General features: G+C 41.6%; 2 protein-coding genes across 5 annotated transcripts in view; both read right to left on the reverse strand.

The window, feature by feature from the left end:
- Nucleotides 1–5,258, reverse strand: part of si:dkey-256h2.1 — a 30,911-nt gene extending 25,653 nt beyond the window's left edge. Inside the window, exons 1-2 of the mRNA XM_034211481.1 lie at nucleotides 4,641–5,258; nucleotides 3,893–4,032 (exon numbers count right to left, since the gene is read on the reverse strand). Of these exons, the coding sequence (XP_034067372.1) occupies nucleotides 3,893–4,032; nucleotides 4,641–5,089 (589 nt within the window). The 5' untranslated portion in view covers nucleotides 5,090–5,258. The remainder of the gene's footprint in view (nucleotides 1–3,892; nucleotides 4,033–4,640) is intronic.
- Nucleotides 5,259–7,338: 2,080 nt separating this feature from the next.
- Nucleotides 7,339–25,345, reverse strand: sept7b (septin 7b). Of its 4 annotated transcripts, none has more exons than XM_034211299.1 (15): nucleotides 25,199–25,345; nucleotides 23,645–23,655; nucleotides 23,106–23,208; nucleotides 21,354–21,460; nucleotides 20,052–20,152; nucleotides 19,759–19,893; nucleotides 14,371–14,488; nucleotides 13,611–13,703; nucleotides 13,412–13,508; nucleotides 13,232–13,283; nucleotides 12,174–12,305; nucleotides 11,128–11,148; nucleotides 9,831–9,966; nucleotides 9,069–9,211; nucleotides 7,339–8,551 (listed from the first exon to the last, which is right to left on the reverse strand). In XM_034211299.1, exons 1-15 carry the CDS (start codon nucleotides 25,200–25,202, stop codon nucleotides 8,512–8,514), a joined length of 1,293 nt encoding a protein of 430 aa, XP_034067190.1. In that variant the 5' UTR covers nucleotides 25,203–25,345; the 3' UTR covers nucleotides 7,339–8,511. The 4 variants fall into 4 exon arrangements, with proteins under 4 accessions (XP_034067190.1, XP_034067191.1, XP_034067192.1 ...); XM_034211300.1 differs by having other exon boundaries at nucleotides 23,645–23,652; nucleotides 25,199–25,321; XM_034211301.1 differs by having other exon boundaries at nucleotides 23,106–23,205; nucleotides 25,199–25,282.
- Nucleotides 25,346–26,115: the final 770 nt, after the last annotated feature.

The following is a 26,115-nucleotide window of genomic DNA, read 5'->3' on the forward strand; positions in this document are numbered from 1 at the left end:
ATAACACGGGGTTACAGACTCCAATTCGCTGTCACCCCCGCCCTCACTTTTCGGGAATTCTGCATTCGCAAGCCCGGGGAGAGTCGGCCCATATTCTAGAGCAAGAGATCCTCTCGCTACTAGACAAGAAGGCTATATCTATAATACCCGCCGAACAGAGTCAGAGCGGCTTTTATTCCAAGTATTTCCTCGTTCCCAAATGGGGAGGGAACGGGATTCGGCCTATACTAGATTTGAGGGCTCTGAACAAATATCTCAAAAGATACAAATTCAGAATGCTCACTCACACATCTCTGTTGCGTCTCGTGCGCCAAAATGACTGGTTCACATCAGTCGACCTGAAAGACGCGTATTTCCACATCCCAGTATATTATCCACACAGGAAATATCTGAGGTTCGCCTTTCAGGGTGTCTGTTACGAGTACAGAGTACTTCCCTTCGGTCTGTCTCTCAGCCCACGAGTGTTTGTACGATGTACGGAAGCCGTGATAGCCCCGTTAAGACAACAGGGTATTCGCCTGGCAACTTATCTGGACGATTGGCTCCTTCTCGCACAGTCGGAGCAAGAGGCTATTACGCAGACGAATGTCCTCGTAAAACACCTGCTCGACCTGGGTTTCATAATAAACACAGAGAAGAGCATGTTGTGCCCAGCCCAGACTGTACTCTTCCTGGGCCTACGCCTGAATTTGGTGCCCTTTACAGCCCGCCTGTCAGCAGAGAGAGTGAAAGCCTTCAGGGCTTGCCTCGCTCATTTCCAGCCACGCAAATATGTTCTCTTCAGATCATGTCTGCGGTTACTGGGGCTCATGGCGTCAGCCATCCTGGTGGTACGACTGGGACGCTTACACATGAGGGAATTTCAGCGCTGGGTGGCTGCCCTCAGACTGGACCCCGTGCGTCATGGCGCACGGAGAGTGATGGTCACTATGAAATAAGTAATGGCACTGCGCCACTGGCTGCACCAGACTTTTCTAGTACGGGGCGTGCCTATGGGTGCTGTCCTATCGCGGAAGGTGGTCACCACAGACGCATGTCTGACGGGCTGGGGGGGTATATACGAAGGTCGACCTGTGAGGGGTCTCTGGAGCAGAGACCTCCAACGGTCACACATAAATTATCTGGAGCTTTTAGCGGTGTTCCTCACCCTGAAACGCTTTCTGCCTTTTCTCAGAGGACATCATGTCCTCGTGAGGACAGACAACACGGCCACAATATCGTATATAAACCGCCAAGGGGATTTGCGTTCTCTCCAGTTACACATGCTGGCACGCAAACTGATCTTATGGAGCTGCGGACGTCTCCTCTCTCTGAGAGCGACGCACGTACCAGGAGTGATGAACCTCGGGGCGGATCTGCTGTCCAGAGGTGCACCGCTATATGCAGACTGGACTCTACATCCAAGGATTGTGAGTCAGCTGTGGGTGCGTTACGGCTGGGCCGCGGTGGATCTGTTCGCATTAAAAAAAAACGCTCAATGTCAGCTGTTCTTTTCAATGCGCGATTTAAACGCACCGTTAGGCGTGGACGCGCTATCGCACGCTTGGCCTCCGGTCCTTCTGTACGCGTTCCCACCCCTGGCTCTGATACCCCCAACTCTGGCCAGAGTGAGAGAACAACGCCACACACTGATCCTAATAGCTCCACACTGGCCTGCAATGTACTGGCTGGCGGAGATATATCAGCTGCTGTGCGGGCAGCCGTGGCAGCTCCCGCTACGCAGGGACATACTGTCTCAGGCGGGGGGGACGATTTTTCACCCACACCCAGAGCGCTTGGCACTATGGGCCTGGCCCGTGAGTGGTATAACCTGAATACAGTGGGACTCCCTCAGAAGGTGATAAACACTATTCAGAGTGCAAGAGCTTCCTCCACCAGGTCCCTCTATGACTGTAAGTGGAGGGTGTTTGAGGAGTTGTGCCTTCAAAAAGGACACATCTCTTTTCAATGTCCTGTCGGGGTGATTCTATCATTTCTACAGGACCTGATTGATAAACACAGAGCTTTCTCTACGATCAAAGTGTACCTGGCTGCTATTGCTGCATGCAATGTGGGCTTTGAGGGAAAGACGGCTAGCCAACATCCCTTGGTCTGCCGTTTTATGAAAAGGGCTCGCAGGCTCCTCCCTGTTTCCAGGTCACTGGTGCCCTTATGGGACTTGGCAGTGGTTTTAGATGGGCTCACTCGACCTCCATTTGAACCCCTGGAAGAAGCTGACATGAAACACCTGTCACTGAAGACAGTGTTGTTACTGGCTCTGGCATCACATTCATGCGCTCTCTGTACATCCTTCATGCACTCAGTTTGCCCCGGGGCAAACGAGAATGTTGCTGAAGCCCAACCCTGCCTTTATACCTAAGGTGGTTGGCTCATCTACCCTCATTAACATTGAGGCATTTCCTCCGCCACTGTGTTCCTCTGAGGACCAGTGGCCGAATTTGCTGTGCCCAGTCCGTGCTTTACGCACCAATATGGACAGGTCAAGAGAGTTTCGATGCAATGACCAACTCTTTGTATCCTGGGCTAACCCTCATAAGGGCAAGCCCGTTACCAGGCAACAGCTCTCCCACTGGATTGTGGAAGCGATTGCTCTGGCTTATACGAGTCAGGGTTTGCAGGCACCAACGGGCCTGCGTGCTCATTCTACTCGTGGACTGGCTACATCCTGGGCTTTGTTCAAGGGTGTTTCCATCCAAGACATTTGTGCAGCAGCGAGCTGGTCCTCACTGCTCACTTTTGTCCGCTTTTACAGGCTAGATGTCTCTGCTCCAAGTGTGGCCCGTGCAGTGCTGGGCCCCGTGTTGAGACATGGTTCTACCTGTTAAGTTCTGGTTGTTTTGGTGATTTTCGAGATAAGCATGTCTAGCAATACGGGAGTTTCAATATCCCATAGTGAGACATCGAACGGAGTGTTATGAATGAGAACTATAGGTTACTTACGTAACCCCAGTTCTCAGAGTAACATGAAGTGAGATGTCTCACCAGACGGCCCTTCTTGCTAAGGCGAAGCGAGAAGAGTTGCTTATTTTGAATGACGCTGCGACGTAGCGCAAGCTACTTAAAGGGTGGGTGGATTCCCTGACGTAGACGTCAAGATCACCAGCCAATCAGGATTGGCGTAATGAGATTGATGCTTCTGTTTGCATGGGCGTTGAGGTGCATCCCATAGTGAGACATCTCACTTCATGTTACTCTGAGAACTGGGGTTACGTAAGTAACCTATAGTTTCTGTTATGGATCAGTATCAACAGTCCTGCCAGTAACGTTACTATATTATCAATACTACTTTACAGCTAACTTTACAATGTTGTGATGTGACTGACGTTAGCTAACATTAACTGTAGCTAATGCCGGTCACTCACCAAGACAGCTGCCCTGTTATCCACTGGTTCTCCTCACACCACAGCTCCATTTCTCTCCGATGGCCGTTATTTTTTTCTAATCCTTGGCTGCTCCTGGTCTCTTGGACGCATAGCAGGCTCATATATTATATTATTATAATCATATGCATTTGAATATATATTTCCAACCTCTTCTGTGTCAAAACTAGCATTGTGAACCATGTTTATTCATACGTTAGACCGGCCGCTCTCCCCCATGTTACGTCACGCGCGGGAGATCACGTGCGGAGGCTTTTTTATGCGGAAGTGAAAATGTCTTACTAAAACGACGCCAGGTGTCACTGTAGTGTATATTTCTGTATATGTTTTTGAAAATCTAGTGTATTCATCATTTTCCTACACATTTATTCACTGGTGTCTCTAACCTGCAAGTTGCTCTTTAAGTTATTTGAGGAAAAGCAACACATAGATTATGAGAGTGATATAGTGTCTTTACTTGATGTATAAATTACACAAATAAAGGATAGTCCCACTCCCAATGATGCTCTTACCTTTGGATTTGAAAACAACCTGGGAGAAGACGCAGCCACGCCCCATGCAGCGCCAGTAGTAAAGCACATTGGGGATCCAGTTCCCCAGAGCGAAGACCGGCACAGGAGAAAAGTGCAGCCTGGACAGAACCTCCTTATTGCTGCAGAAACAGGCAGGATGTTAAACGTGGTTTGTCAAAGTGGTTACCAATATGTTGGGGTTGAGCTAACTGAAATTTGTGATAAACTACACACTGAAAAAATAACAGTCTTTCTAGAAGTCGTCAACTGAGGCTGTATCATGGTAATACATATTATTTCACGTTCTAGTGTCACAAAATGTGTGGAATTTTAAAATCTAATACTTTTATCATACTCTGAGTCAGAATTCTACACTTTAGTAGCCTTAACAAGCACAACATTTGTATCTATGTTCTAAATGTGTTAACAGTGGGGGTTTGTTCATGTATTAATAGTCTAATTTAAAAAACATTTTATTCCTTAAAACATAGACATCATTTGTGTTATGCTTCTTTGAGTTATACATAGAGATATCCATAATTCCATCTGTAAAAAAACCTTTTACTACATCATTTTGGTTAAGAATTATATTTCAGAAATGTTTGCAACGGATGATGTTGCCTATTTTGCACAAATAATCAGACATATATTTTTGTTAAAGATATGTTTTCACTTGTACAGTCTTCCCTTGATATATAAAACATCCTCGCATCACTGTGCCTTAGGGTAGAGGTCTGTCCCGGGTCACCTGCGCATGGCGACCCTCTGCAGCTGCTCCCTCATCCACAGAGCGTCACTGACCGCGGAGTCATCCAGCGACAGGAAGAGCACCTGGCTGCTGGCGGGGAGCTCCTCCACCAGGCTGCTCAGGGACGACTCCGAGCTCCACAGGCACTCCAGGAAGGCAGACTTGTTGGAGAAGGCGTGGATGATGAGAGGACCCCGCTGAGCACCGGGCTCGTAGGAGAACTCCCCGTCCAGAGTGGCGACCCTGAACGCGGCGGCGGGGTCTCCTGGCTCCGGGCCGTCCGGGGAGGAGGTTTTACTGGACCGGAGGCTGAGCGCCGCCGAGTCCATGGACTCACAGGCCGCCCCATCCTCGATCAGTTTCGGTTTCCCTGCAGCTTCACTCACATGAGCCGTCAGAACAACAGCAACGAGCCACAACATTGAGGGCTTTGGACGCAACAAAACCATGTTCTGCTCACACCGAGTGACTGTGAACTCAATATATAGTCTATGAGACAAACATACTTGTCAAACAGATTGTATCTATGTGTCAAAGGTCAGAATGCTGACTCTTTCTGATTGACGGATTTCCTAATATCATCAACTCTGACTGACTTTTGAGTTGGGGGCGGGCCGTGCTGCTGTCTACGGTGGCTCAACGGGGACCCGCGGCCTTAAAAAACTCAAAAACGCGATCTCAATTGGTCGCCAAATTAATCCGGATTATTCACATTTCGTATAAACTTCACAGGGGCCCTTAATGCCTTGAGCAAACATATGGTGTTAAATAGTCTCAGAAAATCTCTATCGGCTAATGTATTTAACTATGTTGTAAAATAGCCTTATTCTGCAATATTGTGTGTAGTTTATATCACTTTAATGTCGAATTCATCATGTGACCGTACACAAAAAACATTTAGGCATCATAATGAAATAATTATAACACAACTGTCATTACTCCATTCTCATAAAATGATACATTCGACATATATCCGATATATTTATATATTTCTTTTTTTCTTCTAAAGTATGATATAATAGGCTACTTCTTAAAATCACGGACTGCTGTTGAAAATGAAACTAAACTGTTGAAATTATGGCTAAACTTGCATATATAATATATATAATGAATGAAATATTACGTTAGTGTGATTTTTACATTTAAATACCAATCAGTGTAAAGCAGTCATTCTCTTTTCGACCAGCTACATTAAAATACTTTTCAAACTGTGTAATATGCATAATGCAATAATATCTAACACGCTATATGACACTCTGAGAGGGGCCATCAGGCAAACAAAAGTTAAGTACAATCAAAGATATGATTCTAAATTAAGCATGTGACTCAGAATAATTGTCGGAGTCGACCCACATCATCCACTCCAGCTGTGCGTAAAAGCCCTTATGCGTAAAAGTCCCGTGGCACAATGGCGCATCACCGCGAATGAGGATTCAGAAACAATCCAGAATCGAGGTGCAGACTACCTGAACACACGTATCAAATATTATCTGTAAATCCTATTTTTAGGTTTTTACGCAGACGAATTTCATTGAAATTACGCACGGATTGATACTATGGATAGTTAAACTTGTTGTAGTGTGTGTGCTGCTTCATCCAAATGTTTTCTGTCAATAAATGGATGTTGACAACTGGAAAGAAGACATCGAAGAGGTAAGACTTGTAAAACAAATAACAATTTCTATTAGTATACCAAATGATGTATGGAAAAGTAACCACCACATCACATACAATTTGAATAATAATAATGATTGTCCTTTTGCCTTTGAAGTATAACATCTAATATTATTGTTATGCAGAGATTCATATAATCAAGCAGTATTTAATATTGATTTTTGCATTATGTTTGTCTCTATACAAGAACAAATGTCCACACTCTGAAGTTATTCGAGCCATATTATTGAGAAGAAATCCAGGAACACGCCAATATCTCCTGGGGAAGAAAAATGGTATAGGAATTAGTATGGATGTATATCTACTTTATTTAAATGATCAAGTCTGATTTGTTTTCCTCTCCTCAAACAGCAAAAACACAGACAGCACGTAAACGTGAGTATTAGTTAAAAGTGCTTAGTCAATACATTGTTCTTTGTATATATGTGGTGCAGTGGGTGGGGCGTTGGTGTTCGGATCAGAGGGTCACAGGTTCAAACTGCAGTCAGCATGTCGTTGTGTCCCTGGGCAAGACACTTCACCCCAAATTGCTCCTGTGGGGATTGTCCACAGTATTGAGTATGTAAGTCGCTTTGGATAACAGCGTCTAACAAGTAATGTAGATGTGTTTACAATTATAAGCGACACTGCAGTTGTTTAATCGGATGTTTTCATTGCCAGGACACATTCCAAACCTTTGTGGGTCTGATGGGTAAAAGGAGCTTTGAGGATCAAGGTGTGTTACTGTGACATAAACAAGCTGAAGGAAAATGTCAGTGAAAATCTGCCTTTAACAGCTGATCTCGTCCACTGAGCTGCACAGAAGATTGAAGATCTGCTTTGTTTTCCTACTTTAATTTAGTCTGACATTATTTATATTGTGAGTTCAGTTTGTCATTGTTCCATTACAAATAATTCACCTTTAGGCAGTGTCATCTAGTGTTGAAATAAAATTGAGTGTTAAATGCATCAGTAAACAGTATTATTTTAACAAAAAAAGTGTGATCACCTCACCAACAGTTTCCATAATAAACCCATATCACTCTTCATCGTCATCACAGGTTTATTAAGTGACTTTGTACAATACAAATAAAAAATAAAATAAAAAATACAGAGATGGAGTACATAGCCAAAGCAAATTTGCGGTGTTGACTCTTCATTTCCCACAGATCGATACCGCTCAGTGATTGACATATTGTTCTTGTAAAAGCGTCCATGGATCACTTTTTGTGAAAGCATGACTCTGTTAAACAGTCGACGCAGCTCTCAAGTCTATGAGGGATTTTCTAAACATACAAAAGGTGTTATGTCTTCAGCTGGCTCAGTATATATAAAAATGAAATATAACACTTATGACATTATAAATGGTGGTCCAAGGCTAGTGGAAATAGCTAAACATAGAGAAAAAACAAAGTGTTACATTTCAAAACAAAGTAGCTTCAGCCATTTTTGTCAATCTATTAAAAAAAAGCCCAAGGTGCGTTTTATTGTTTTTCTTGAATTTAGGTTGTTTCTGTTGACACCATTTAATTTCTGTTGCATTGACTGGGTTAAAGGGTTATCAGATACACTCAAAATAAAAAGGATTAGTTAATGCCTTGTCCTCCTCCTACCCTAATACGCGAAGGAAGAGCAGGGTAATATTCAAATACTGTTACTTAAATTTTTCTTGTAAACTAATAAATTCACCAGAACTTGATTGTACAACAGCCAGACAGGGTTCATACGGTTTTTGTTTGTCTGTGCTCTCCATCAAAATGTACACATCAGTCATTTAAAGCAACCTTGGGGTGGAAATAAAAGAGAGCAGCAGGTAGGGGCGGGGGCAGTATTCAGTTATAATAACAACAACAATAATAATAATAATAACATCAATAATAATAATACAAATAATATGGGTTCGGCCGTTCTGAAATGGGGATGTTTTTATTACTCTTTGATGAGTCCCGAGGTAGCGAAGGGGCTCTGTGGTGGCGGTTCTGAGCATACATTCAGACCCCCCCCTCCCCCCCCTCCTCACATACCCAGGGTACCCCCTCTAGTGGCTGAGAGCAGGAGCACAGCTGGGCTGGCAGACAGAGCAGGGACAGGGGACAAGGGGGGCAGGGAGGGAGGGAGAGGGAGAGAAGAGGAGGAGGGGGGAGTCAGTGCCACACTGGTGTCCTGACCGGCAACGTTGGCAAACAAAATAACTCGAGTTGGGGTGGTCCTGCCGTCTTTAAAAGATCTTTCCTTTCTTTTTGTTTTTCTCCAGAGTCCTGCAGAACAGAAGAGAGACACACTGTATAATAAGTCACTATTCTAACACAATTAAATGTCAGCTCTCTTGGAAACACCTGCAGCAAATTCATACATCACTTTGTGAGCTGTGGAAATAATTAAATAGATCAGATATAATTCAATTAAAATGGTTGTAGTTTTCTTTCATATATATATATGATTCTTGCCGTTGCAGTAGTATTTACATTTGTTCTTGCTGTGTTAATTGTGAACTGCACTTATTTATTGTATGAAAGGTGCTATACAAATAAAGATTTTTATTATTCTATGCACCAAAATACCAAGGCAGGTTTCTTGCATGTGAAAACCTTCTTGGTAATGAACTGATTTCTGATCCTGCAGAAATGTCAGTTGGCCTCAAGGTGGCACTAATCCATTACTGTCCACCATTAAACCTGCACTGGAATGTCGTTCCCACATGATCGCTGAACCGCTTTGGTTTGTGTTACAGTAGATGGCTGAACCAGGGAAAGTGTGACAGTGTGTCAGGCGTACCTGGAGGCCTCCATTTTCTGCTGCTCCAGGCGCTGATTGGCCTCCCAGTTGGACCTCTCGTCCTCGAACACACGTCTCTTGTCCTCCAGCTCCCTGTGCTGAGCCTCCAGGTTCTTCTTCATCTGCTCATGACGCCGCTGAAGCTGCAGAGAGACACGGAGGGATGTCAGCATTTTGTACCTAAACGCACCTGCACAAGTGCTATCAACTACAAGCTTTTTCCCTCTTCACTTTGATGAATGCAGACAACTATGTTTTTAAAGAGATTATACTCTTATTGAATCAAGAGCCATGTTGTTCTGTAATATTTGTCAAGGGCTAGTTATTAACACTCACACTTGAAGAGAGTGTAGGTAATACCCTGACTATGGATAAGTACCTCATACAACCTCACTTAAAGAACCTGTATCCTATGACTTTAAAATGGAAAGAAAATGGAAAATGCAGTCTGATTTAAATAAACGTTGTTATCTCTGAGTTGTGTATATATAGTCTATGGTTCCAATGCATGTTTATTTACAGACATGATCCCTTGTTAATGGTCCTACAATTTACATGTTACAAGGGAATTGCCCTACTAAATATACATAAAACATGAAGGAACGTAAGAAGGAACTTCTGAACAGAACATTCACTTACACATACAGTATCAACAACACACTCGTAAAAATCAATACAACAAAATCACTCGTACTTCTTACTGCTGAAACACGTCAACCAATATGAAGGAAGTTCATTAAACCGTGTGTGTGTGTGTTTTACCTCAGCTTCAGAGTCTTTGAGCTTCTGCACTTTTTCCTTGACTTTCATCTCAAACACTTGCTCCATCTCCATCTCCATCTTCTTCATCTTAGTCACATGATCTCGCCTTTCCTCCTCCATCTGGGCCAGGGGACTCCTGCACAAGGAGAGATGAGCGCGTGCACACACACAGATTGAGATCAGCACTACAGAGCAACACAGGCATCGATGCACATTAGTTGCCTTATACATTGTGGACAGTAATGTCCCCCTGTATAAGAGTTGCTCGATTAGAAACCCACATTGTTCAAAGTTGTTTTAGCATTCCCCCTCTTGAATTTGTTTTCATGCAGATTCAAAAACTGAGTATGATGAACATGTTTTAATATGACATGCTCATCTAACAAGGGAAGGAATACTACGCAACAGACTGACTGCAATCTGTGCGGAAGATCGTACAATTTATATCAAATTGCATCATGACAGCATTAGTCCTCATTTACGTGAAAACAACATGTTGGGGTGCGGGAGGGAAAACAGAGCGAGAGGTCAAGTTTTGGGAATGACGGGATCCAACAAGGCTGTAAGAGAAAAGGGAAACCACGATTCTTCTCTGAGAGGAAAAAGAAAGAAGCTAATGCAAGGCACCTGTGAACACAGACTGTTAGTGCTGTTGGTTACATGTTAGTGAAGCTCATCAGGATGTTGTGTTGCAGTTGGTGTTTAGAGACCACTCATGAAATATGTGGAGATTACCTGTAATTACGGGAAGTGTGGAGTCAAACATGACACCAGGAAAAAAGCCAGATATACCCTTATTCTGATGCGATGACAAGTTATTTAAATTATCTTATGAAGGAGGGAAAAGTTAAAGGAGTCTAAGGAGAATATTACACAATCTTAAAGCGTATATTATTTAAAAAAAAGGATTGTGGTCTATGTTCTAAAAGGCAAGTCATTTCAACATAATGAAATTCTGTTAATGTTGTAATCACTCTTATCTACTCCATAAATGTCATGAACATGTCTCTTGTTACTCCAAGCGAGGTTAACAGCAGCAGCCGGTTGAAGCAGCGATGAATGCACCAGTGGAGAGAAGGAAAGGCTTTCATATCACATTCATAGCTGTCAAATACATTGGCATTTCACAGTTCTCCTGCTGTTCCATCAAATATCTACTGACAGGGGGAAGTCGATGGGAAGCAGACCTAAGTCCAGATAGAGGGAAGAAAAATCGCCCGAATGCAGCAAACGGAGGAGGGGAAGAGCGCAAGCATAATCAGGGGTCTCAGAAAAGTGAAAAAAAATGACCACTTACATTCCTTCAACTGTGTCATGTCTAAAAAAACAAAAACACATTCAACCAAACACACACACACACACATCGTGCAATAATGAGGCCATGCACTAAAATAAAACCAGTTTTGTGATTTCAGATACTTATTTGCTGCATATGTAAAAAATAAGAAAGCTTGGAAAAATGTCGGCTTTGTGAGCTGGGTGTCAAATACATGAGCAAATGTTGAGCTGTGTGTAAGAATCAAGAGTGTGAGGCCGCTTTCCAGCTTAGTGAGTTAGCCATTTGCTTGTGTCTACATGAATGAGAAAGCAGCATGGTGCTTTGAATGAACACTTATGAAAGTCAGTAGCATGATCTTTTGCCAAGCTACAACAAAAGCAAAATCTGTGTTTGTTTGTCAAACATCACAAACAGAGAACGAATGGGCGATGGAAGAGCTCCGCCAACTGGGACTTTTTCAGGAAGCTGAAACCTAAATACTTTAAGGAAGATAGATGAGACAACAAATCATCTGCAGTTACTTTCTACAAATGTCAATGTTGCACTGTCGGGTAGGTTTACTAGTTTACATTTAAGATGATTTGAACCTTGATTCAAGGATTTGTACAATGTTTTAAAATCTGCATATTCCGTTTTTAAGAAATGTATCTAACCAAGTGCACTTTGAGAGATTTGCAATTTACAGCAGCAAAAACTAATATATCTAAGGTATTATATCAAATGAAAGGCTAACCCCAAAACATCCTGTAACATCTGCACCTGTATAAATCGATTCCATTCGGCGTACTGACCATTCTGATGCAGACGTTTGAGAACAGAATCAAGCCTTAAAATAATCACTGATAGACGTGAAAACTTCTCAAATGCGGCAAATATTTAGAAGCGTTTGGCTGTTGAGACATTAATCTCTTCAACCTTTATAGGCTTCTTTTTGGAAAGCTCATGTTCTGTTCCATACCATTTAAGTTGCATGTAAATTAAGATATATTACGTTGTATAAAATACCTATCACGTCTGACTGTACAAAAACTGCTGTCTTTAGTTTAACTTTGTCCAGGACTTACTTTGTGGACAGCGGCCCTTTAGCGGCCCTGTTGTTGTCCGGCCCGTTGTAGGTGACGGCAGCTAGCTTCCTGCTGCGGTAGTTCTCGTAGTGGACGTTGTTTGTCACGTCCTTCAGGTCCTGCATGTGAGTCCTGGGGAGGGACAACAGAGAGTTCAAAATAGTTCAAATGTGGTCTGAGTCAGAATGTGTCAGAACTTTCTCCAATCTCCGATAAAACTGAGGTAATGATTTTTGGAGCCAAGGCAGAACGTATAAAAGTTAGCGCTGAGCTTCAGTCTGCAATGTTCAAAACAACAGATAAAGCCAGAAATCTAGGTGTAGTCATGGACTCTGACCTGAGTTTCAACAGTCACATTAAAACAGTTACTAAATCAGCCTACTATCACCTAAAGAATATATCTAGGATTAAAAGACTAATGTCACAGCAGGATTTGGAAAAACTTGTCCATGCTTTTATCTTCAGTAGACTGGACTACTGCAATGGTGTCTTCACAGGTCTCACTAAAAAATCTATTAGGAAGCTGCAGCTGATTCAGAACGCTGCTGCTCGAGTCCTCACTAACACTAAGAAAGTGGATCACATCACTCCAGTTCTGAAGTCTTTACACTGGCTTCCTGTGTGTCAAAGAATAGATTTCAAAATACTGCTGCTGGTTTATAAAGCTTTGAATGGTTTAGGCCCAAAATACATTTCTGACCTCCTGCTAAATTATGAACCATCCAGATCTCTCAGGTCTTCAGGGACTGGTCAGCTTTCTGTCCCCAGAGTCAGAACTAAACATGGAAAAGCAGCGTTTCGTTATTATGCTCCAACTATCTGGAACAAACTCCCAGAAACCTGCAGGTCCGCTGCAACTCTGACTACTTTTAAATCCAGGCTGAAGACTTTTCTTTTTGCCGCTGCTTTTGATTGAACTATTCACATCTTAAATTGCACTGTAACTTTTATCCACGAAACCTCAGTTTGTATACAGGGCCTCTGTTTAATAACTGCCTTGATGTGTTCATTGACTGCATATGATACAGGTTCCTTATGCTCTCTGATGTTCTCAGTACCTAATGAGCATGTCCCTGAGGATGGTGAAGTCGCAGTGGTCGCTGTTTTCCACTAGAGGGGAAAACAAAAAGTCAGTCAACCAATTATCAGAACAACAAATATGTGACCTTGCTTGTACCTCAGACACTTCAGCAGTGCTCAACTATTCTGGTAATATTTATTCAATTATAATGTCCTACCTTCTGCCACCCCCCAGGGGTATTGTCTCCCTCGGACCCTCTTGCTGTTCACCTCGATGATGGTGTTGCTTCCTACTACAGCAAGCGGCAACTTGTCCTACCAAAACAACAACGTTTTAAAAACAAACAGGTCAATTAGTGGGTTGGTGTTCTCCAGTACACTCATGTAATATGTTTTGCGTCAGGTGACATAAAATACCTTTATCTTTTTCACCAGCTTGTTCTCTTCCTCGTCATCTGTCTCAGGGAACTCGTAGATCTTGATTTTGTGCTCCAGGATTTCTCGCATGATCTGGCAGGAAAAAAAGGAAATGTTAGCAACATCAAGGAGACACCATTAGAATAGGCTAAGCAAAAAAGATATGACTTGAGTCAAATGTTGAACCGGGGAAAAACTGTTTTATATAAGATATATCCAATTATGTGATGTAGAAATCCCTTTTAAGGTCACAGTACATACATTTTTCGCTTGACACATATCATTTTATGGTATCTCGATACTCTGCTTTTTAGAATGTGTATTTTCTGTTTTGTCTTCTATACAGCAGTCTGATGCTGCATATTCTTATTTTGCAGTTTTTAAGATAGAGTATAGACACAGACTGCAGTTTACATTCCCCTCTAACCTATCTTGTTTTAATATATTGACCTATCGGCACAGTTCGTTTCAGTCTAGCTTGGTGTTGAAGATGCCTTTTGGTGTGATCCTGATTCAAAGGAATTCAAACTAAAATCTACATCAGTATAATAAAAGATGTTAATGTTTATTGCATTTTTTTTTTTAAAGGAGAACACAAGAGAACATTCAAACGGTTTGAAATGCTACTTCTTCCAGGAGCCATATCAATCTTTGTTTATATGCATTTGAACTCCGACACATGATACATTTGTGCCATGTTACTGATGAACATAGTAAAAAAACACTCCTGCAGTAGTTTGCAGCTGTGGAATCCACCGACCTGTTTCTTGAACTGTTGGCATTCCTCTGGGGTGAGGGTGTCTGCTTTGGCGATCAACGGGATGACATTGACTTTCTCATGCAACCGTTTCATGAACTCAATGTCCAAGGGCTTCAGTCTGCACACAGAGCAAGATACAGGTTAGCACGTAGCTCAACTGGATATCAGTGTCAGATCAGTAAGATTCAGACTGCAGCGTGATCTAACATTGATATATCATTTTCCATTCCGTTTAGCACATTTAAGAACTAAATAATGAATCAAATCGCTACCCCTTACTTACTCCTTGTGATTTTAGGATATTATACTGACTGGCTTTTGGGTTTACATTAATCCGTTTCTTTTGCCTCCTTCCACAGCAGAAGACAAGTGGGCGATACCAAATATAGAAACGTATCTGAGATTCATGACAGATGTTTGTAATGTCCAAGACAGTGACCTTGCAGTCCTGAGAAAGGGTCATTATTCTTTCCAACATTTGACATCTATTGAGTTGTAGCTTTGCATTACGTTATAAAATATAATTACATCTTCATTTGATTCTTTGAAGGAGAATTGGAAACATCCCTCTGAGTTGATATCTGCCCTGAAGCAGAATCTGATGTTGTTATTTTAAGAGTGGGATGGTTGTCACGTTGCCAACAGTCATGCACATCTATTTAGAGCACAGTGCTACTAAGACACTTTTAGGAAAACTTGAATGCAACAGCTGATAGCAACTGTGTCCATCGAAAAGAAGAGCAATCTATCAGATCACTAAAGACCCCTCAAGCATCATCATTACCAGTTGACAGAAGTGATGCTGATGCTGTTCATGATGGGTATACCAATAAACCAAACGGTAAATAATAAAACAACACAAAACCATCTCACTAACAGACATATGAATAGACTATATATAGCTAAAATGTTGGATGACATCAACTTCAGTGTGACTCATCAGCCCCCCTGCTATTCAACAGGAAAAGGAACTAAGATCAACCCTAAACAAGCACATTTCTCAAATGACTCAAATAAGGTTAGGGGGAAGAAAACATGTCCAAAACAAAATATATGTCAGTATGTAAGATTGCATACTGAACAGAATAAAGAGCCAGTATGTCATAACATTGCGGCTGCAACTTAAAATAATTTAACACATATTATCCACCTATCCAGCTCTTTTTTTGTATTCATCTGTAGACAAAATGCAAAATAAATAGTGACAATTGCCTTTCACAATCCCCTCAAAACCTAAGGTGACATCTTCAAATGAATTCATCATCCAACAAACAGTCCAACATCGAACGATATTCACTTTAAAAGTCATAAATCATAAGATAGAACTAGGACATTATTGTTTACAGCCAAAACAGTTCAACGTCAGAGAACATCTCAGATATTTGGGTTCAGCCACAGTTGGGCCATGTTTAACGGTTTGACAGAGATTGATGTGGGTGATTCTTCTTTTCTCAATGAGTGATCGTCAGCAGAGTTCAGCTGGGAGTTCAATGTTTACATTGTCTCTTGAGTGTTGGAGGTCATTGTGCTGCAGTGTGAGCGCAGTCAGCTGGTGTTATGAGGGGATGCTCTTTGTGTGTGTGTGAGGACATACGCTGCCCATCCTCAAGGCTAAAGTGCTGCTTGTGTGGGTACAGAGGACAAGCTTGTACAAACACAATGTCTCACTGAGGACGCACAGACCAAGGATGAGGAAAAACACATGAGAGGACAGAGGCTTCTTCATTCTGTACAGTCAGTCATGGTCAACAGCTTTAAGGAGACATGAGCACACTGAACATTTGCATACACACAAATTGGGGTAGCAAACACAACACTGCTCTACAAATGCAAACCGCATTAGCTCCCCTTGTATGGTTTCACAATATCAACAGCCTTAACTAAAGGCAAGCTCTCCTATTAGCATACTTTTAAACCCATGTGTCATCTACCAAATACCAGCACCAACTTTAATGGCAGGAAATAATGTTTGAAGTTTCTGAATTTCACTACTTCCACACTCTGCTTTTTTAAGACAGATAGAAAGATATGACGAGCACATCTGAGCTGTCAACTAAGGATATATTTAAGATCTGGTGGCTTGTGAATAATAAACATTACAGTAAAGATTCCTCACCGTCATCTCTTTAGGAAACGTTACGCAAACAGTGTCATCAGCTGGGCATCTTGCCAGAGTCTTTGCGTGCATGGCCTGTGTTCCCCCTCCTACTATCTCTTATTAAGGCTTCAAGTGTTTTGCTGAAAGTCTTTATATTTAGATCAGTCTAAACAGCAGTTAAAATGACAAAACATTATTTATTTAAGGGATATTTAGGGGGAAAAAGGACTTCCTTGCTTTTATTACTACAGTTGGTTGCCAAGTTTAACACCTTTGTATGAATGTTTTTTACTTGGAATATGTATTTTATGGATGCAGTCTAGGTGAAAGAGCAGAGAAAAATAAAATGTTTTTCTCTGCAGTTCACAATTGCAATTTCATAATGTTGTTACTGTGCAGTTAAATGTGCGGACTTCAAATGTTAACACTTATTCTACAAGAGAAGCGGATTCATTCTCATATTATCATTCACAGCTATGTTCTCGGGGAAGTAGTTAATAGAGATTGAGCGAGACACATTTACTGCACACACTCAGGAGCTGCTCCGCATGACCGCAGCTTCATGCTGTCGGCCATCGAGCTGTTCCAGAATCAGTGGGTAGCTCAGCTCCATGCTGAAAATGCTAAAGGAGGAAGAGGAAGAGCTTCATTGACCGTCCTTCTTTTGATTTTGCAGACTGCAACAGGGACCTGAACCAACAACCCAGTCACCACCCTGCTTCTCTGACCTTTGGACCACTCTGCACCTCTCATTTCCTACTCTGGACTATTGTTTCAACTAATTTCCTCTCAATGTTAACCCTTCCACGTTTTCCTTTCCTGTGTCCTATTCATTTCTTACATCCATCCTCTTGAGATGTAAGTACTTGATTGTCAATGGAACTGCCCATGCTAACAACATGAGTGGTGTATGGCATTCTAAATAAAAGCACCCACAACGAAGAGTTATTATCACGGGTGCACATAACTTTCTTAGTGAGTTACTCAGATGAGTACCAGGAGACAGCGTTTGGTATTCACCCCACAGGTGTTGCTAATAAGTGCAGTCTTCCTCACTGTCCTCCTCAGTGTCTCCTTCACTGTCCTCTATTTACACTTCCTGCATGGTAGATGATGAAGATGCTGCAGACGCACCTCCCTGTCCCTGTTTAAGCCTCCAATTTGCTTTTTGCTAAAACTGTGAAGCCCTTGCATTTCCTGAGGCCAAGTTGAAGGATCAAATACTAAGAAATGATCACATGACTTGAAGTCATATCAGATGTGGGAATAAACTAAGTACACTTATTCAAGTACTGTACTTAGGAACAATTTTGAGATATACTTTACTTGAGTATTTCTATGTTATACTACTGTGTACTCCACTACAGTTCAGAGGTACATGGTGTACTTTTACTCCACTACATACTATTGAATACCTTTAGTTACTTCACAGATGTGGATGAATGATGTGAAATATAATCAAGTGTTAAATCAGACTTTAGTTCCACCTGGAGTAAATTCACAAGCTACCCTGCAGTATACAAAGTCATTCAAACTAGCTGCACCTTTACCAGCTTTGAGAACACTTTCATGATCAATCATTATAAAACATATCATATATATTAATATATATTATTCTGAAATGGGCCTGTCTGCACAATGACTACTTATATTTTGATGATAATACTTTTCTACTTTTACTTGAGCAACATTTTGAATGCAGGACTTTTACTTGTAACAGATTATTCCTACACAAGATCTGAGTACTTCTTCCACCTCTGTCTGATTTCAAACTCTTCCATTAACACCCTAAGTTTGCAGCTGTGTGTTTTGCTCCACCTTTTTGTAAATAAAACTGCAGCAGCTTGACCACAGAACGTGAACGTTGTGATCAGCTGATTTTGCGCAGTTCTCCGGTGTGTGCGCGGTGCACAGGATGTGCACATGGGAGTCTCCCTCCGCAGCCAGTTGGCGTAGTTTTGGTACAATTCTGTTGTTCATACATGTCTGTGCACACGGCGACCAACTCTGACGTCCAGTGATCTAAGCCTCTGCCTCCTGGAAAAGCTTCACAGGTCAGTCGGTTATGGCCTGCGCGGCTTGGCCAGCACCCAGTTCAATCAGTCCAAGAAAGTCTGAATAGGGATGGGTATCGTTAAGGTTTTAACGGTACTACTACTTTTATCGATACCGCTTATCGGTCCGGTCTTTTAACGGTACTCTTATCGGTTCTTTTGGAGAAAAAAAAAGGTAAAATAACTAAACAAATTGTGAACAAAACTAACATTGCGTTTTATTTAAATTAAATACATAATATCTCACATCAAAATAAACAACAACGTTTTTAACAAATCGTATTAAATAATGTGATGACAGAACTGTGAACAGAATAGCTGAAACTTTAACAAAATAAATACCTCAGTTTCCTCTAATCATTAACCCATGTTTGTATAAATGAGTTAACTCTGTGTGTTGCTGCTAGCATACATAACACCTGACGTGGAAACGTTACTCGTGGATGGGGATAGAGAGCTACTAGAAAGACAGTGGAACCCGGTGCATTCCTCCGTCTGGACGCAGAGCACTTTTGCTAAATGTTTAGACAAATTGCTCGTGCGCTCTTACATGCTAAACTTTTATTGCACTTTTGGTAACGAGCATTGTCCACATCGACACGGCTATAGTTTAACCACACCTCGGAGCGCGTTCTCTCCGCCATCTCCGCAGTGTGTGTGTGTTGCTGCATGTAGCAGCTGCGTGTGTGTAAACTGCCCCGGCCCCTCGATAGCAGGCGGGGGAGAGAGATCTCTCGAGTGGATTGGAAAGATCGAAAATACTAAAAATACGCATTTTGCAGTCTTTTTGCATGTTAGAAATGGAGTTGGCGACACCAAAACTGTAATATAATGTTTGTGTAGCAATAATACACGACATATTTTTTACATACCAATACCAATAAAAAGACCGATAACGTCGGAGCTTAACGGTACCAAGGTCTTTAATAATTCAGCCCCGGGGCCCGTTTAATACCGGGGCTCGGTACCCATCCCTAAGTCCGAAGATATTTTGTAGGGAGCTAAATGCCAAAGTGGCTGCTTAATGTTTTTTGGGCATGTCTAATAGTTTACTCCACTGAGTGTTGACAAGAAACACGTGTAGACGAAATATGTGTTTTGTTTTGATGACCTATCAGGTACACAAAGACGCGTTGTGACACAAGTGACGTTACGCATTTCAGATTGTTGCCGCGCATGCGTACCAGTTATGTGCACCCCTGGTTATTATGCTTGTGAATTGTTTCCTAGACTCACCCATGTCCCGAGGGGGCGATGAAGTACAGGCAACAGTGGATTCGGCTGTCAGGCATCTGTCGCCTGTTCACCCTGGATTCTGAGTTCAGGTAGTCTTCAAACTTGCTGTCTATGTGGTCGATGATTGGCTGCCAGCTGCACAGTACAAACAACAGTTTCCGTTAAAGACACTCCCCACGAAGATCCAATAGCTTTCCTTTGAATTAAGGATGGTGAATAATAGATTTGGCATTTTAAGGATTTTAAGTAAGTCTCTATTATCTGTGCTGAGCAGAATTTGTGGCGATCCTTACCAGTTGCTGTTGTCTACGGCATCTCCGAACCCTGGGGTGTCAACTATTGTGAGCAGCAGCTGGACGCCGCCTTCCTTTATTAAAACTTTAGACTGCTCCACCTGGCACAGGAGGAAGAATGAAGGGCACATTGTGTTCACTTGGGCCTCAAACTGTGCTTTTGAAACCACATTGTTTAATTAATAATACAAGTGAACACACAATACGGCAGGAGGGCTCTGAAATCATTATCACTGTAAGCTTATAGCATCACACCATATATTTCACATAGAAAATACTTGAGGCTAGCAGCATGTAGCAACACGCCGTGTCACACTGTGCTATTTGTTAACTATGCTGAGAAGCCAGAAAAGCACAGAAGCATCTGGAGATAGCAATGCTGTCAGTCAGGAGCCAGACAGATAAAGTGCAACACTCGAGGCTCTCGAGATTCAGGACTGCGTTTTATAATTAGGGAAGAGGAAGATAAGGGAATGTATGGCAGAAGCTGACAGTGAGGCTGACATGTTCAAACCATTATGAGGAGCTATGGTGTTTTAGAAAACATCAAAAACATCTGAAACATCTGAAAGTAGACTTTTCTCACCAAACCCCATAACTCTTTACAATGTTCAGATGATAGTATTCGGATCTTATGATGTTAAATTGGAGGGGTAACTATGTCTGTCTTCTGTCTGATCACTTTGCATGGCGTATGGAGAGAAAGGAGTACATTATTCTTTGTTTCATCAAAGGAGGTTCTCAGGCACTGTAGTATCATAAATCATATGTTTTATAAACAGGGCATTCATGTATGTTTTCATTACATTATGGTATGTTTGTTATTGGTCCAGTTGCTGCTATAACTGAGCCAAGAGGTTTATTGTTACTGCTTTCATCTTAAAAGACTCTAAGGCAGTCGATCAAATCGGGAGCTAAATAGTCCAGAACACATTGAAAAAACCTTTAATCACGAACAAATGTATGTCTTTTACACAGATGTGCTTTGAAACAGTATAGAATTGGTATTTGTTGATCTTCTGTCTGTTCAGCCCATGGGCACATTTTGAAATAAAATGTCAAAATGATGGTTTGGATAGCTGCCAAAGCTGCATTCACATCAAGGCTGAGTTTCTCTAACAGTTGAGTCAGTTTCAAGCTTTTCTTCCAGAACTCGCAGATTCTCAGAGATAATCTTATCAGCCACAACCTCTGCGTATTTGTATCTCTGATATTTGGCCTTAGCAGATACCAACACTGCCAGTGTGTCTTTAACACTGTGTGCTACATCCAAACTCGAAGATAATACTTTAAAATAAATACCTGTACGGTCTTTTTGATTCGATGTGAAGGTCCAGGGTACTCCAGTGAATACAGGTCTGTCAGGAACAGAGAGTTGATCAACGTAGATTTACCCAACCCTGACTCGCCTGGAAAAAAAATTAAGAGATATCAGTATTTCAAGAAGACTGTGATCTTCATGTTATAGTTAGAAAGTTATTCACACTGTAAAGATTTGCAATAAATGGGATAAAATAAACAAGATTTCAGAGACACAAACCCCTGTATTATAAGCACAGACGGATCAATGTTGACATCCTGAAGACAAAAAAAGGCCTTGTGTCTGTCCGGGGATGAGACTGACATTTTACCAAGACATTAATCCATTTGGGTTCACAGTTAAAGGCTAAGGAAACAACACAGACAATGGCCCTTGTTATGTGCGGCTGACTGGCTGTGTGGTCTGAGAGGCTTCTCCAGCTTAGCTCCAGCCATTGTGTGCCCAGTTTCCAAGCTTCCAATGAAAAGAGTCATTAGTGGAAACGACCATTGACACTGCCTGACTGCTTTGGCGGATGTCCACAAGTCAATATTTAACGAGCCACCATTTACACCAGAGCTACAGTCAAAGGGTAATGTGTTGGGTTTGTGCTGTGGCATTTGTTTGCTGTACAATTTATGCGTGGCACGTAACTATGGGCTATGGGTATGCGCTTGTTAAATGTACTGAAATGTGTAGTGATGACAGGACTGTGAGTTGAGCTGCTCTGCGATCTGTGAACTGAACAGGTTGTTGGGCCATGTGTTTCACGAGGGAAGACGTGCCAGTCACTGCTGGTAATACCAGTCCCATCTCTGTCCTACCCTTCCTCTTTCATCCTCTTTCACAGCACACTGGTGACGCATTGCGTTGCACGGCGGGAACATGTGGGCTCACAGCTCATCAGAGCCAAGAAAAGCTGAATATTGTTCCAAGCAAGAGGGTGATACCGTAAAGACAATGGCAAGCCTTTAACTACCAGAAAAGCCCAGAGGACCTCCTGTTCTTTCCTTGTTGGTAGATGCATTGCCATTTGCATGTTTTTTTAAAATTATTCCCAAAATGAAGCTATTTGTAGCAACACTTTGAAGCATTAATAATCAGCAGTTGGTCACTAACCAGAAGCTTTAGCAGAGGACAGTGCAGAGAATAAGGGCAAGTGATATACTAAAGTCCCTATTAATAGCAATAAAAAGACTGCACACTGACATGTAACTGGAATGTGTCTGTGGTACTATAGGCTAAAGCCCCGTAGAAACATGGTGTTGTCAAACGCCATAGGAGATGCGCTATTCTTAGAGGCATGCTGGGTAGAAATTCTGACAGTCCCACCACAGGAAATGGTTTTGACCCGAGGAAACATTTTCCCTCCAAACAGGGACTGATCAGCCGAGGAGGATCTTGGCTCAGTGTCAACTACCACATCCAGGCATTTTAAAAGAATGTCTCCATTTTTATTTGCTGAATGTTGCTAGATGAATCCATCCCAAAGGTTTCTTCTCAGGGGACCTGACGCTAAGATACATTTGAATAAGAGTAATGCAATGGTCCCCTTCCTCTCTGACTCAGCAGTAACACAACAAAGTAGGGAGCATGTCCCTTGTGTATAAATATGACTGTGCCCACACACAATCTCCTTCTTTCTCAAAAGCAAACCACAGTGAAGAATTCTTAAATGCCAACCGCAATAAAAGCAATGAAATGATTCATATAAAACAGGAGCAAACAGAGGGCTGAGAAGTGTGTGTTCTTACCCACGACCATCAGGGTGAACTCGAAGCCCCTCTTGACAGACTTCCTGTACACTTGGTTGGGGAGGCTTGCAAAGCCAACATATCCTTCCAGACTCTTTTGCTGCTGTAAGAAAAAAAATAAACACATTAAATCCAATAAGAAATCAAATTTTGCAAACCTGCTTCAGCTGCAAGGCATACACATTTTGAATTGCCCTATTCCCATGCTGCCAAAACTGAAAATATACTCCCAGTCTTAAAAATCAATCAAACCTTTATGTTCTCCTGAAGTATATTCAAAGTTAGACGTGTTTTTCAAAACATTTTTACATCACATACTAACTGTGCATCTTAGATATATCACATTGAGGGAAATATTCATATCCAAGATTCCGCCATTAAAACAAATATGATGAATATTAGTCTAGATGTATTGAGCATTTTTTTTAATTGTAACTAAGCAGGGCTCAGTTGGTATCTAGGAGTTTTGAGATCCTCAATACAAGTTATAGAATGTATGTTTTTGCAAAGCGGTATATAAAGATCATTTTAATACTTACTGTTTGAACTGCTGTTTTGTGTAGATCAATGTAATGTGGAACCATTGTGCGTGAAGAGCCAGCATTTCCAGGGTCAGAAAGCAAAGAGAGAGATCACAAAAAAGCAACATGGAATCAATCTCCGGCCATCTGACAAACAAACCATTTTCTCTCCAGAATCAGTATTGCAAGCTGAGAAGCCCAAGGCATAATGATTCATGATCTGGGCTATTGTAACAACACAGACAGTTGGCCAGTGTTGTTCATATTACACTCCACTTGCTCCTTTAATGTCAGTATCACCATAAACCAAGGCCCATTCATAGTAGATGTTATCGCCTGTGGCTAGGAAAGGATTGTGACCTTTACTCCGGAGCATCTCCTGCAAACTAACAGCAGCCCACATGTCTTCTGTGTGACACTATGACTTAATAAGCCGATTTGCCTACAGGATGTGCAGTTTAATCTCAGCAACATCCTCATCCTACTGCAACTGTGTGCAACTACATACATTGGTTTTGTAAATTAGTTCACTAGCAAACCAGCATTAGTCATATCCATTTTAGCTGATTTCGATTCTAATTTTTGTTTGAAGGAAATAGAACTGTCAGTTTATAGAGACAGTTGTCAGTTTTCTTTCAGGCTGTCTGACAGGTCTGCCAAAGGAAGTGGTGACAGGTGGCGGACTAGTTTGCTTGTGCAGATTTTATGCATGTTTCAGTGTGTTGTTTTAGTTGGAGGGAAACACACACAGTGTTAGGATTTAAAGCTCAGTCTGAGCCAAAAAGTCAAACATGAACTCTTAGGGACTAGATCCACTGTAATCCAGATTAGATGAGAGTCGTGCATTCCTTATGCCTGGCAGTGACACATTTTCCAGCTTTCTTTTCCAACCTAGATTCTACAATCATGGCAGTTTACTCAAATTATTGATCTCACACACACACACACACACTAATGGAGCCCCCATCAGGGGCACACAAACGACGGAAAGAGGTCGTTCTCCCGGTTTAAAGAAGCACTGTGTAAAGAAAAATGGTATTGCTAGCTACAGCGACTTTATTCTGCATAATGTGCAACCATTCAACGTTTTCTCACGTAAACAAACAGACTAATGTAGAGCTACAACAGCTCACATGCAGTGGTTAGTTAACGTTAGCATTACTCTGATCGGTTTAATCCAACATGCGACACCAAGTGAGCTAGTTAGTATAATTGCTAGTAATTGGAGACAAACATTGCTAGTAATTGAAGACACAAACACGTAAGATGTGTGTTAATGTGGCCCAATACGTTAGCTCTTACACCAACAGAAACGTTTGCTAAAATACTTTTCTAAAGAGCTAAAGGCAGGAAATGACTCTACCGTTAGGTTATGCACAGTGCTAGCGAAGCCCAGGCTAGCAACTAGCTAACCCATCCAAAGACTGGGCGTTGGTTGCTCAGACAACTGCAGAAGCTAAAAACAGCGGCACGGACAATTATTCAAAAAGCGAATACAATCACACACAAATAAACAGAATTGGAGTTTACAACGCGGGTTTCTGAATAAATCTGACTGCAGCAGCGTCTTACCCATAACGTTGACGCTCCCTGCCGCCTCAAAAAGCGATCATTCACAAGCCGACATTCCCCTTCTCGCAGCTTTTGCCTGAGCTACGCACTGTGAGGAACGCATCGCCAAACGTGTTCAACTAACCTACGCCAAAAGGTTGACGTAAATTGTACGTGAATCACAAAGGGAGGAACACTCCAGTGTCGCGATAGCTTGTAGTTCCTTTGAGTCTTGACGTGTTCTCGCGAACACAAACCAAAAATATTTGGTTTGTTAAACTAATTACACCTCCCGATCCTCCTCCACCATTAGCCTTTATCAATCAAACAGTTTATTATTTATCATTAAATAATAGGCATAAGGGCTGATTTGTCAACGTAGCATCTAGTGTAGTATGAGTCAATTACTTGTTGCTGATGGATTGATATGTTTACCTTTTTAGAAGCAGTTGATTACAAAATATTTAGTTGAAACCATAGGGTTGAAACCATAGGTTGAAACCTATGGTTGAAACCTAGCCTATATATAGTCTATGGGTGAAACACAAGTTTGTGCGTGAGGAATTTGTATAAATAAAAAAAAATAAAAAATAAAAATATGCAAACATTGCAGACATGTTCCAACATATGGTACAGACAATATTACAATTATAAAAACATGTATTAAATATTGATAAATAAATCAAATAGAATGGGTATTAAAAAACTCTAATAATAAAATATTACTAAGAAACAAAAACATTTGATATTATTTTAAGAGTTCCCTGTAGGGTACTGCTTAACGGTATTTTTTGTATTTTGTTGGTATTGTTATGAGTTTGAGTTTGCAAAAAATACATTTATAGTATTTATGTTGAAAATGAAAGGTGTTAACGACATTCCGGTGTTAAATGCCGTGGTGACGGAATGCGAATAGCGTCTGTTGTATCCATGGTAAC

This window comes from Gymnodraco acuticeps, unplaced genomic scaffold (assembly GCF_902827175.1).
Source record: "Gymnodraco acuticeps unplaced genomic scaffold, fGymAcu1.1, whole genome shotgun sequence".
In the NCBI taxonomy this organism is placed as follows: Eukaryota; Metazoa; Chordata; class Actinopteri; order Perciformes; family Bathydraconidae; genus Gymnodraco; species Gymnodraco acuticeps.

Coding starts and splice junctions, on each gene's coding strand:
- sept7b (XM_034211299.1), bottom strand. Junction 19,894..20,051: donor GCCGTAGACAACAGCAACTG/GTAAGGATCGCC, acceptor TGTACTGTGCAG/CTGGCAGCCAATCATCGACC. Junction 13,284..13,411: donor CCCCTGGGGGGTGGCAGAAG/GTAGGACATTAT, acceptor TTTCCCCTCTAG/TGGAAAACAGCGACCACTGC.